Source organism: Clarias gariepinus, chromosome 23 (assembly GCF_024256425.1).
Source record: "Clarias gariepinus isolate MV-2021 ecotype Netherlands chromosome 23, CGAR_prim_01v2, whole genome shotgun sequence".
In the NCBI taxonomy this organism is placed as follows: domain Eukaryota; kingdom Metazoa; phylum Chordata; class Actinopteri; order Siluriformes; family Clariidae; genus Clarias; species Clarias gariepinus.
This window is the reverse complement of record NC_071122.1, coordinates 22120472-22134020: the sequence shown is the minus strand read 5'-3', so window position 1 is coordinate 22134020 and position 13549 is coordinate 22120472. Positions and strand designations below refer to the sequence as shown.

At 39.8% G+C, this 13549-nt stretch overlaps 1 protein-coding gene across 1 annotated transcript in view; it reads right to left on the bottom strand.

Annotated features, from left to right (window-relative positions):
• Window positions 1-13285, bottom strand: part of slc25a26 (solute carrier family 25 member 26) — a 54957-nt gene extending 41672 nt beyond the window's left edge. The window contains exons 1-5 of the mRNA XM_053484698.1: window positions 13110-13285; window positions 11408-11564; window positions 11199-11308; window positions 2160-2264; window positions 1942-1989 (exon numbers count right to left, since the gene is read on the bottom strand). Coding sequence (XP_053340673.1) covers window positions 1942-1989; window positions 2160-2264; window positions 11199-11308; window positions 11408-11564; window positions 13110-13142 — 453 coding nt within the window. The 5' untranslated portion in view covers window positions 13143-13285. The remainder of the gene's footprint in view (window positions 1-1941; window positions 1990-2159; window positions 2265-11198; window positions 11309-11407; window positions 11565-13109) is intronic.
• Window positions 13286-13549: the final 264 nt, after the last annotated feature.

The window sequence follows — 13549 nt, the reverse complement described above, 5'->3', positions numbered from 1 at the left end:
AAATAGATACAGGATCACCCAGCGGTGTGGGAGTGTATACACACACACACCTACGCCCTTGCACACACACACACACACACACACACACACACACACGCAAAATAGTGTCACCTTCATCTGGACCAAAAGTTTCCCTTTTATTCTGGTTACTGAAACCTGTGGCATGAAGGAACAACAAAGTCCAATCTCTCTCTCTCTCTCTCTCTTTTATACACACATCTGAAAGTGAATGAAAAAGTGCATTTCTCTGTCAGCCTTCATTAAAGCGCTATCACACAGAACACCAGGATTCATCAAAGGGCAAAAAAAAAAGAGCCGGTAAGCACAAGCAGGAGCGAGAGGACGAGCGATCTATATCAGAGCGAGGCCTCATTACGGCGCCGCTTAATTTCACCTCTCGGCCCTTCTTTGTCTAATTTCTAATTAATTAGACACATTTCTGATACAAGATGAGTAGAGGGGAAAAAAACCAAGAGCTTAGATTCGGGTAAAAGAAATTCTGTGGGTGATTCCCACATGAGCAAGTCAATCAATACTCCAAGACATAAAACTCTAATTTATTACTTTCTAAACGCCAAAAGGCCACAAATAACTAATAAACTGTTGAAACTAGGAATCTGTGTGTGTGTGTGTGAGAAGTTTTATGGAGTTTGTTTTCTCTCCCATGACGTCAATTATCTTAGAATCACACAAGCAAGCTAACAGGAATTAAGTTTTTTTTTTGTTTGGAATGTTCCGTCTAGTTTTTCAGCCGGCCCAGTAAAAACACGATGAAAAAATGATCACATCATACATTTTTAAAAACTGTACTTAGTACCATTCAAATGCATTTAATTACTGTATGTCCTCTTTTAGCTACCCACTAAAAGATCTTTCAAGTGACACTCATATTTATGCTCTCACCCACTAATGCAATGTTTTTAACACATTTGGTGTTATGAATTGTAATTTTATTTTTAATGGGATCCGCCAAACCCTCCACCTGTATAACCAAACCCATCAACCCTTTAATCCATCGACCAACCGTTTTATCCACCCAACAACCCTCCAATTCACCCACCAACCCCCCTATCCATCGTCCAACTCATCTACAAATGCATCAGTTTACCCACAAATCCCATCACCAATCCTTAAATGCATTATCTAATTCCATGCATTCCACCAACCCCCATCCACCTACCAATTCTCTCCTCCATCCACTAATCATCCAAGCCATCCTTCACTTTGTAGTTAAATCTATTCTTTAATCTATCCAGATTGCACTATCCAGCAGTCCACCAAAACTTCCCAACCAGTTATAATTTGCCAATAAATTACATAATACATTCTCCAGTCCCTCAAATTTTATCCTTCATACTCCAATCCATCCATCAATCCACCAGTTTATCCACAAATCCTTTACCAATCCTCTAGTACATTTTCTATTCCATCAACCAACACTCTTGTCCACCCAACAAACCCCACATCCACCCACCAAACCCCTACCGTCCACCCAAAAATCTTCTTCTCCATCCACCAATGCATTCTATAATCCATCCTCCAATCCATCCTTCAATCCATCAAATCCATTCACCAATCTATTTATCCATTACTCCCTCTTTCAATCCTTTAATTTATTCTCTATTCATCCAGAAACCCTGTCATCCACCCACAACTCTTTTACTCCATCCACCAATTCAACATCTAATTCTCCAATCCATCCTTCAATTCCCCAATCTGTCCTCTAATCCACTCATCCATTGAGCACTGGACTGGAATTAGACTGTATCTAAACCCTCAAACAGAAAAAACATCAGAAATACCAAACAGCTGAGAACAATCAGCTACCATGGCTACAGGTGAGCTGACCAGGAAACACTGACCATATAAGGAAAGTAGCAGGTGTGATAAGTGAACATTAATCGTACGTGTTTTGTTTATTTTGTGAATGGACGGTCTCACCTCTCGGAGAACTGTACTGCCAAATCCCCTGTAGAGTCCCCAGACTCCCTGCACACAAGATGTATGTAAATAAAAAATAAAATAAAATCTTTCCATATGACTGTATACATCAGCATGATCCGCCTCTCGATTTGCCTTTAACTCTATATGACAGTTATTCTGTAGGTTTCCAGAAAGACATGAAGAGTGTGTGTGCTTGTGTGTGTATGTATTCATACCTCCTCACGCAGAGTGGCTAGCAGGACATGGTGTGTGTGGAGCGAGGGAGAGGCCTGAGTTCTCTGCTTCACCACTTCTGTCGGGACTCTGATCAAACACGCAACCTAACATGAGACAAAAAAAAAAACATATACAGTAAAACCTTGGATAACGAGCATAATTCCGGAAGTGGGCTCGTATTCCAAAACACTCGTAAATCAAAGCACATTTTACCATTAGAAATAATGGAAATTAAAATAATTTGTTCCACAGCCCCAAAAAATAAATACATAAAAATAATTAACACAAAATATAAAATAAAATAAAACAAATTAACCTGCACGTTACCTTAAAAAAAAAAAATCCTGACAGATAAGTGTTTCCATTTATGCGCACAGGCGCTGTGTGTGTGTTTTTCTCTCTCCTGCGCTGCTGAGTGTGTGTTATGTGTGTGCACAAGCATTATTTGACACCGTGCCAGTTGTGTGTAAGTGAAGCTTTAATGTGTTTGTGTGTTTTACACACACAAACACATTAAAGGCGAGAGAGAGAGAGAGAGAGAAGGAAAGAGAAAGAGTGAACCGGCACGGTGTCAAAATTACGTGCGCGCACACAACACACACTCAAACACTGACACACACTATCGACGAGAAAAAGTGTGTGCGCGCGAACACTAGTAGGAGACGAGCACTAAGACCCAGCAGGGAAGATGATTACCCGCAGCGCAAGAGAGAGAAAAACCGTTGGCTCAGTTGTGAATACGTGATACCCGGCATCAAATCAAGAAGCGCATGCATGATACATGATACTCGGTGCTCGTAAACCAAGACAGTGCTCGTTTTCCAAGTCAAAATTGATTATAAATCTTTGCTCGTCTTGCGGAACACTCGTAAAAACCGAGTTACTCGTAATCAGAGGTTTCACTGTATATATAAATATAAAATACAGCAAGTATAAGTATAAGTGATCGCCTCACAGCAGGATACATTTCATACAGTTCACTTGGAACTGCACTTAGCGCTGTTTGCTTTCGACTGGATCAATCAGGACTCGTATTAAAGGTTCCATATTTTACTATATCTGTAACAATGTATCGAAACTCCCTCAGATAATGCATTACTCCATGACCACCTGCTAAGCCACGCCCCTCTGGAGAACAGCAGAGCTGAGCAAGAAGCAGGGGGAGAAGTTCATCTTATATGAGGTCACAAAGGAGGAATTCCAGCTGGCTTAAACAAAAGGCAGGGAATAATTTTTTCCTTTCCTCATGTTTTTGGTATATTCCTGCAGACTGAATGTCTAAACATTCTCATCCTTTATTTATCAGAGCACCTACATCCTGTCCGCTCTCTCTCCTTTCTTTCTCTCACTCTTTATTTTTCTTTTACTCCTTGTTCCTCACTATCCTTCTGATATCTCTTTCTCCTCTTTATTGCCTCCTTTCTTTACTCTCTTCCTTACATCCTTTGCTTCTTTCTTCTCTCATCTCTTTCTTTCCTACCTTACTTAGTTCTGTTTCCTTCCTTACACTCTTTCCTTTTCTCCTGTCTCTTTTTGTCTTTCCTCTCTTCTTTCCAATATATACTTTTTCCAATTTCCCTCTTTCGCCTCACTCATTCCTCAACCTCTCTCTCTCTGTCTTTTCTAATTTCCACTCTATTTCCATCCCCTAATCTCTCACTCTCTCCTCCAACCCCTGCCTTGTATTTCCTTCCTTCATTCCTTCTTTTCTCTCTCACCTTGTCTTCCTTCCTCTCCGTCCCACCTTCCACTGCATCCTCCTTTGTCTCTTGCATTCCTTCCTTTCTTCCTTTCTCACTCCCTCTTCATTTCCTCCGTTTCCCGTCTTACTTGCCATTTAAATATTTCACTGGTCTTTTTGCCGGGTGTGAACGAGCACGGTGTTGTTCTCCTTATACAGGGTGCCATTACTTCTGTACTATGCTTAGTTTTGATGTTTTAAATGTGGGGATTAGTTTAGTCTTTAAAATCCTGTCATTAATAAGAATAAATGGTACCTTGTGCCGCTTGTTACTGAGGAGAATAAGTGCAGCGAGGTAGCGGCATCATAGCAAAACAACTTCCACATCACACCCCCTTGTGGTGTGATGTGGTATTACCGTGTAGCAACACTTTCCGTTACGGTAATATTTTTGATTATACTAGATTGCATTAAAAAGTAAATAATAATTAATAAATAAATAAATGAATAAATAAACACCTACCTGTCAATAAATTGGTTATTAAATTGATCAACTTTATGATACACACTGTGCTTATAAATACTCCATTACAGTTTTTTTTTTAAACATATCCTCACACACACCTACACCAGCTGCAGTCTTTTATCAAACCCGAACTCATACCTGATATATAGAACCAGTGTGTGTGTGTGAGAGAAACTGAACTCCTGAGCCGTGTAGCGAGAGTGCCCCTCGGTGGCCGAACACGTCCACTGCACCTCCGTTTAAACGATCTGACAGACGCGTTTCCTTGATCTCATTACCGTTCCCCCTTTTTTCCATCCGCGTCACTGCGTTATGGACTGAAGCGTCGTACATCACGTCTAATTCTCAGAAGGATCAGAAATTACGGCGCTAAACAAGCAGGGAACTAGATATGACAAGCAATTCCCGCTTTAATTGCAGGGTGGGGGTGAGGCGCAATTTCAGAGATACTCCTGAGAGACATCGTAATAGAGCGGATAAATTAGGGACGTTGTTTATTTCTGGATGATTTACACAAAGGTGGTGAGAAGAAGACCTGCCACATGGGTGGCCAGATTGGTGGGTCTTGTTCTAACTTAAGATTATGAAACGTGGGTTAAAACGTTATCAGTATCGGTGTTCGAACTCTGGCTCTGGATGTAGTGAAGTTCAAACTAACACTGGTTTATTAACACTAGTCTTTTTTCGCCTTCCTGTGTCTCCTTTCTCTTACGTTCCCCATTTCTTGTTTTTTTCATCCTTTCTTCTCTTTTTCCTTCCCTGCTCTTTTCTCTCTTCTTTTATTTATTTGTCTTCTGTCCTTTGCTTCTCTTTTTCCTTCCATCGTCCCTCTCTTTTCTCGTCTCTTCTCATCCCCTCCATTGATTCCTTTGTTTGTTTTCTTCTTTTCCATCTTTGTCTCCTCCATCCCTATTTTTTTCTCTCCTTCCTCGTTTCCATTCTCCTTCCTCCCATTCTCTACTTCCTCTTTTCATTCCTTCCTCCTTCCGTCCCTATTTCCTTTCTCTTACTTTCCTTCCTTGTACCTCTCTTCGTTCCTTCCCCTTACATGTTTCATCCTTCCTTCAGGCATTTCATTTCTTAGTTCCCTTTTTCCTTCCTTGCATCCATTCTTTGTTTTTGTTCTCTCTTAACTCATATCTATCTCTTTTTTGGAACTCTTCTTTCTTTCCAACTCACACATTTCTTCTCTCCTTTCCATCGTTTCCTCTTTTCTTCCCCTGATTCATCTCTATCTCACTTTCCTTTCCTGCGTCTCTTCTTCTTTTCCTCTCCTCTTTTTCTTTCCTCTCTTCCTTATTTCTTACCTCTCCACCTCATTCCTCCTTGTTTCTCTGCTTCTTTCGTTCCTCTTCCATTTTTCCACAATCCCTCTTTTCTCTCATGCCTCTCCTTCTTTTTGTCCCCTCCATCTCCCTCCCTTCACCCCATCACTCTTTAATGAATTCCTTCTAACTTCTTTCCTCCTTTCCATCTCTCTCCATCCTTCCATTCTTATTCTCTCCATCCCTTCTCTCTCTACCCTACCTTTTTTCTTTCTTCCTCCTTTCTTTTTCACCCCTCTATTTGTCCCTTGCACTCCTCCTTTCCTCTTCTGTTCTTTCTGCATCTTTCACTGTTCTCTCTCTCTCCTCATCTCATTTCCGTCGCTTTTCTCATGTAATTTCCGTCGCTTTCTCTCGTCAGTTTCGCGATCGTGCTGTGAACTGCATCTTTTTTCGAGGAATAACCTCCGCCTGAAGCGCAGGTCCCCGTCTCCCTGATCGCATCCTGTTCTCAGAGAGGCCCTGCTGAAAGACTCGAGCGCAGAGATCCATCAGACACATTAAACACGAGATCCTGCAGGTGCTGCTCTTAAAAAAAAAAAAAAAGAAAAAAAATTTATAAAAAGAAAAGAAAAGCTAAATCTATTCCACCTCACCTGCACCTCTCCCTAAGGTGTCACAGAGCGGCGCTGCCTTTGGATATCCATCTGACAGAGGAGGAAAAAAAAAAAAAGCAATATCTGGCCACGACAGCCTCCGCTTGGGCTGTAATAGCGCCATTACTTATGCAGACACATAACATTTTCCATCTGCCAGTCCGCATTAGGATCATCTGCCTACGGTTTGACCCCCGCGGTCCAGATGACAGCGTGCCGGGCGGTCCGGGCCAAAACCTGGACGCGGCCGGGAGCTTTTAGGGACGCTAGAGTGATAAATCACGCGACACCTTTTACTCGAGGTCGAGGTGGGGCTCTGGCGCTGTGGCACGTTGTACGGATGCCAAGCGAGCTCGCCTAGGTGAGACGGGCACACCGAGTATATTTCCCCCTTCACTCCCTCGGGGATTTTTTGGCTTGACAAACGAGCTCTAGGAGGAAACGTCGAGCGAACGGGAATGAAGATAAATCTGACATAATGGCTAGATAACGGCCTGCTCCATCCCTGACAGAGCTCATCATCCGGGGCATTCTTTATTGTAGACAATGCCTAAGTTTGACACACACACACACACACAATGATACAGCAGTGACATTGCAAGAGGCGTAGCAAGGATATGATGTGTTGTTTTTTTTTTTTTTTCAATTATTAATCCCACAGAAGTCCTTCAGAAAGGTCACTGGAAAAAAAATATTTTTCTTTCTGCGGAAATTCAAACGGTGAAAAAAAAAAGCAAAGATCAATTCCATTTCTACAGCAGTCATGTCATGAAATATTATAGACATATTTAAAAAATAGAGGTTTAAACACCGGAATATGTATTCACACGAGGGTGAGTCAAAAATTACCCACACACTGTTGGTAGCATTTCAGTAAATTCACTTTTAGACAAGATGAATTTATATCTTTGACATAATCTCCTTGCTTTACGATACACTTTCATCTGTCTTATATATTCCCTTATTTAAAAAGTTTTATTCTGAACTGCGACCCACGGATGCACCGCTGTCTCCGGTTCTTCATCAGAAGTGAATCTTCATCTTCGTAGGGCTGCTTACTGGAGACCGAAGAGGAGAAAGTCAGATAGAGCGAGAGGTCAGGATTATAGGGAGGGACGCTTTAACACCTTAAAGCCGACACTTTTGCAGAGTGTCGACAGTGTGGGTAGAAGTCATCTGTGTTTAATCTGCAGTTTAGATTCCGGCTCTTTAATAAGCGTCTCGCTGTAACGAGCTCTGTAGATTGTTGAAGCTTTTTCCTGATAATGTTCAGATACTTTTGGCCCTTGAGAATCCCAGGAAATGGAGGAAATTTCAGCAAAGACCACACAAATAAATAAATAAATAAAGATCAGAATTGAGAACTTTACAGCTGAGCTCTCTGATAGATGATGCAATAACAATACATGCAACATGTGTAACAAATTAAAACATAACAGTCATGAGAATCACCAGGGACCAGTTGATACGATGTTATCACGATACTCAGCACTGATTCGATTTGATCTGCAAACTGTATATATACACCGATCCAATGTTATTATTATTTTTTATTTTCGTTACAATTATATTTTAAATAATTGGCTTCAATCACATGCGACACTGTGCTATCTGCCAACGTGTGAATAGTTCAGCATGTGCCATCTGTAAGATTATAGAAGAACAGCTATTTGTTTTATTTTTACTTTATATTTTGTGTTAATTATTTTTATGTATTTATTTTTGGGGCTGTGGAACGAATAATTTAAGTTGCCATGATTTCTTACGGGAAAATTTTATTTGGTTTACAAGTGTTTTGGAATACGAGCCCGCTTCTGGAATGACTTATGCTCATAAGCCGAGGTTCCACTGTAAATTGAAATAGTATTTTAAAATGTTAAATAATAATAATAATTTAAAGTCTGTATGGCAATACACGAACTTGAACATGTACAAATCACTATACAAAAATGTTTTTTTTTTAAATGTCTTCATTTCTAGTGCATAATTATTACCCTTTATATTTTCCTTTTTTCATCCGGACACATTTTATTAAATATTTAATTATACTTTATACTCGAGTTCGTGACTTTAAGTACCACTTAAATATTTTGCAATATTATTTAGTTTCTTTATTTCTGTTTTTTTATTTACACTATAAATCTTTGACAGTTTTTTTTTCTTATGCTTAACAAAGAAACAGATACGCAGCAGCTATTATTAAAAACCTCACCAAAAGAGGAAAAAAAGCATATTAGAAAGTTTTACTTCTACTGAACTTCTGAGGTGAAGAGTTCGATCTCTGAACCTCTAAAGTGGTCTGCTTTTGATCAACACAGCAGCTGAAGTTGGAACAAATCCCCGAGCGAAGACTTCAGCCAACGCTCTGAAACACAAACACGATAAAACTCACCGTATCATTCAATAAACAGAAAATCCCACGCTTCATATGACTGTTGCAAACAAACTGATCAGCGTTTCGTTTGCTTTTGTTACGAAGCGTGAGAGATGACCGGATTTCCCCGGAGAGAGGTGCGTTCGTCTCGCTCTCTGCCTGACCCCGAACGCAGCGGCTTTAATCCCTAACACCTCAGATTACAGGATTTGGTGGAGCTCCTTCCCAGCACACAGAGACACAGGCTTGGATCTGAGGTGCTAAATCCGCGCTTTGAAGATCGTAAGTCCCTGTGAGGCGGGCGAAGGGTTAAACCGAGGGATGACCTCGTCCTCAACTCACCATAAACCAGCCGCAAGCTTCCGTCAGCTCTCTTTTAGCCGTGCTACTGAGGACGCTGCGGCATACGAGGGCAGAGTTATAATCCTGTCTAATTCCATAACGCAGCAGGGACGTTGATCACATGGTACACTCAAGTTATACTTTTTATTCAACATTATCTTTTATAAGTAACAAGTATTCACCCCCCTGGGGCTTGTTATTCCATATTGTGTAGTTTTACATCCTGCAATTTAATTGAGATGAAAGTAGGAACAATGTACGTTATGGGATGTGTGTTTCATATCACAGCAATCAGGAATCTAAATATTATACATCATGTCTAATGCGAGCACTGTGTTTAAACACCAGAGGACCCAAAGTGCGTGTAACGGGCAGCACCGTAAAGCACAGACACGAGGCAAGGTCTTACGGGAGAAAGAGTCATTTATTTTTTAAAAATGGAGAAGGAAAGAGTTAAAAGAGGGAGGACGGAAAGAAAGGGAAGGAAATAATGTGCTCGTGCAGGTCTGGTGGGCAGTGCCCCGCTGGCATGCGGGTACAGGCTGGTGAGCGGTGGACAGCAGACAGAGCGGCAGCGTGGGCCCGCGTGGACAGCAGCTCCTGCCTCCCCTCTCGCGGGTGACCGGACCGACCCCTCCCAGCTCTCTCTGTCGGCGTGGCCTCAGACGGGAGTCCTCTCAGACATCCGGCGGCTGGGCGGCTTTTCCTGGCTGGGAGGAAATGGCCGTGACGTAACCCCTTCTTGCGGCCTTTGCCTTTTCAAGTGTCACACTCACATCTCTTAGTAAAGTCCAGTAGTCCAACAGACAGATAGACAGACAGACAGTCTACTTTGGACCTCTACTTCTAAACAAAACGATGCCTCGGATGCTGCCATGGATTCACTTGATCATTTTTAAGGTCAAATAAAAAAAACAATCTTGAAAAGGTTATACGAGCAGTATGATCCAAAATGCTGCTGTTCCCACCTTTTTTTTTTTTATCAGAACACATAAGCAAAGTCTGGCACTGATGTTGGACAAGAAGGCCTGGCGAGAATCTCTGTTCCAGTTCGACCCCAAAGGTGCTAGATGGGGTTGAGGTTAGGTTCTGCGTTTAGGCCGGTCAAGTTCTTCCTCACTAAACTCATCAAATCATGTCTTTATGGTCCTTCCTTTTTGCACTGGGGGACAGTCATGTTGGAATAAAAAAGGGCCTTCAACAAACTGTTCCCACAAAGTTGCATAAAAGCATAGCATTGTCCAAGATGTCTTGGTACACTGAAGCATTGAGATTCTCCTTTACTGGGGATAAGAGGCCTGACTGATTAAAACACCTGAATTGTATAATTAACAGGTTTGTTAATTATACTATAGTATACTATAGGTTTTCCAAATACTATAGTGTGTCTCCTGTCCTGGCATCCGTACACTGGCCTCCTGTATGGTTCAGGTTCAAGATCTTGGTACGCCCTGAATAATCTAGCACCACCATATATTTTTGACCTTCAGCAGCCATGGAGTCCAGCACGGTTTCTCGGGTCAGGTGATCAGCTTTTACTTACAGTTCCCAAATCAGGCTTGAAGAGTCGGGGCGATCGTGCCTTTTCAGTAGAAGCCCCTAAACTCGTTACGAGCTGCCCCTGTACATCAGGCATGTCACTAGTCTGTCTCACTTCAAGAGAATTTTTTTATTTTAAATACTCTTCGGCCTTTAATATATATATATATATATATATATATATATATATATATATATAAATAAAATATTTCATTATTTTTTATGGTGAACGTATAGGAAATTTTTTACTATATTAAATATTTAGTTTTATTTTATTTTACATAAAAATGCAAACGATTATTCTTTATTAAATTTTTTTGTTTAACATATCTTGAGATTTAAATTGTTTAACTTAATAATAAATTTAAAACATATTGCCGTTAGTTGAGTTTATTATAAATAAGAGTTAACACCCTTGTTTTACATGATTGCCTTCTTATTTTTTGTAATATTTACCTTATAAACGAAAGTGTAAGATTTTATATTCTACAGTTACATGTTTAAAAACATATATAAAGAAAAAAGACAGCTCTCCATGTACAAATATGTGATCCTTAATAAACTCAAATTGCAAAAAAAAAAAAAAATCATTACTAATTCATTACTAATTGTAAGAAAACAATTTTGAGATTATGAGAAATCAGAGAGAACTTACGACTTCTCCGAGCGACGCTGCCATCATGTGCGTGACTGGAGCCATGCGTGTGGAGAAACAGCCTGCGAGCAGAGACTTGACGCTTTCGTACGTGACGAAGAACGCAGCAGCTAGAACCAAACACGGACATGGTTTACTTACTGACCTTACAAGCTGACACAGAACCACCTCACACAGGTGTGCAAGCTAAGCGTCTGAGTGAGGCGTACCATTTGGAAAAGATCCCACGGCAGCAGAGGGCACTCCGGCGTAGATGCCCCTGAATCCCCCGGCCTTGTGGAAGCCCTGCTGACTCTGCAAACGCGTCTTAATTGTGTCCAGGGGGAAGAGCGTGAGGTCAACGCACATGCCTGCACAGCCTCCAGCCTGAGAAAGAGAGAGGGAGAGAGACCAAAAAAAAATTACTCATCCTTGATTTTGAAGGCCACATCGGGCCTATAACATAAGTAATTTATATGAAATCTACAGGATCTGCGAACGCGAGTCAGTAAAAGCAAACAGTTCAGCAGGGAGCTAATATTTAAGGGGGGAAAAAACATTTGGAAGTCATGGAAGTGATCTCTATCTTGGATTTGTTGCTTTTTTTTGTCAAACTTAATTACATTTTCACTTAAATAATGACAATTATTTAAAACCATTTAATTTTTTTTGCATTGTAAATATAAGTACAAAAAATGAATTTTATTTTGTAAAGCTACAAAATAAATACAACTCTGGAATAAAATAAGAGACTGCAACATAAGTAGTTACTTATGTTTTTTTTTTCTTTACAGGTGCATGTGTTGGTGAGATAAACAGTTTTGTTTATTATGTTTTATTTTTTTTACAATATTTTTCCTAAATTCAAGCTATAAGTCTTGTTATTTAGAGTGTATATTTAAAGGAAATGACATCATCACAGCACAGCAAAATAACCCAAGATCAGAGCTTTCTCCAGAGCTTTAATAACTCAAATAAAACAAAATGCAAATCATTTGCAAACAAACTGTGTTAATGCTTTGGCTGAATAACGTCACAATGTGGTGGAAAAACCCTGATTTGCAATTACAACTTTTATGCGTTTTGGCTTGCTCTCCCCCAGTTTGTTTTTTTACATCACTGTTGGGTCAATTTATACCCTTTTTTTCTTTGGCAAAAAAAATCAAACTTTGCTTAATGGTTTGTGACCCTCCGTCTTCCTCTTGATGACAATGCAGACGTTTGAGACTAAATTGAAATACGTTCAAAAAAATAATAATTTAATACACTGGGTTTAAATAAAAGAGATATTTTACAGGGATTGAAGGAATATCTACAGTAAATGATTTGGTGGTGAGTGTGTAAATACAAGAGGTGTTCAAGTCAAACCGGGACTTTAGACTATATCGTCATTAGAATAAAGTCTCCCTTTATTTCTCAATATAATCCCCTGCAACACTAATGCACTATAAACATCCATCGGTTTTTACTCTTTCATTTGCAAGATATTTCATCACGAGTCCTGGTTTGACTGGAACGCCTCTCGTATAAAATTTGTGACCAACAAAATGTTTTCTCGGTGGTGTTACTGCGGATTTGATCTCATATTTACATCACGTAAAGCTCATGTCTTGTCATTATGTGGCCATAAAGTGATCTAAACCAGGACACGCTCCTGCAGATGAAATTGTATAGAATAGATCAAAGCAATGTTTAAATAAAAACTAAGAAATTACATTAATGAGAAGAAAATGAAAGTTTAAATCTTTTAACAAGCACGAATTAAAGCTTAAAATTATTAGATCAGAATTATCTACAGCTAAACAATTACCCACATATATAATAATCACAACTAACTCGACATTTGGCGCATAAATAAGATAAAGACTTTATTTTAACTGCGGTGACGTCATTAAAAAGCGACTGTTTAATAAATAAAAATGGCATTATTACCACAAGCGATGCTATAAACTCTCGTCTCTCCATGTTGTATGAAGCCCCAGTTTTCTCTCTTCGACCCGGAACTAATTCACTCTGTCATTAACTTGAACAAGCCTCCGACTCTGACAATTTCACACACATGGGTTTACACTGCAAACAAAAACACACCGATGAAGGACGCGGCCATGTTAGAGCCTGTCGCGGTGTGTTGACGTCACGAGATATCGGTCACGTTCTAGAATCTGGGCGGAGTTATGGAGTGAAGTAGATCAAAGGCTACTACAGTAAGATTTAAATTAGATGATAGATTTATTACTTATATGATAGTAGAATTAAAATAACTAAATAATCGTGCAAATATTAATAAAGTCTTAACATTATTAGTTACCTGAAAAAAGAAAAATAATGAAGAAATAAAGAATCAAACAAACAAATAATTAAAGAAAGAAAGA